The 252-nt window shown below is 67.1% G+C and overlaps 1 protein-coding gene across 1 annotated transcript in view; it reads left to right on the top strand.

Moving 5' to 3' along the window:
* GJC2 (gap junction protein, gamma 2, 47kDa) overlaps positions 1-252 on the top strand; it is a 4,432-nt gene that overhangs the window by 540 nt on the left and 3,640 nt on the right. Inside the window, exon 2 of the mRNA XM_014534860.1 lies at positions 3-248. Coding sequence (XP_014390346.1) covers positions 3-248 — 246 coding nt within the window. The remainder of the gene's footprint in view (positions 1-2; positions 249-252) is intronic.

Below are 252 nucleotides of genomic sequence, written 5' to 3' on the forward strand. Positions count from 1 at the left end.
GATGCGCGTGTACGTGGCCCAGCTGGTAGCGCGGGCCGCCTTCGAGGTGGCCTTCCTGGTGGGCCAGTACCTTCTGTACGGCTTCGAGGTGCCGCCTTTCTTCCCGTGCAGCCGCCGGCCCTGCCCGCACGTCGTCGACTGCTTCGTGTCGCGGCCCACGGAGAAGACTGTCTTCCTGCTGGTCATGTACGTGGTCAGCTGCCTCTGCCTGCTGCTGAACCTCTGCGAGATGGCGCACCTGGGCCTGGGCAG

The sequence above is a fragment of the Myotis brandtii genome, unplaced genomic scaffold, assembly GCF_000412655.1.
Source record: "Myotis brandtii unplaced genomic scaffold, ASM41265v1 scaffold100, whole genome shotgun sequence".
NCBI classification, from domain to species: Eukaryota; Metazoa; Chordata; class Mammalia; order Chiroptera; family Vespertilionidae; genus Myotis; species Myotis brandtii.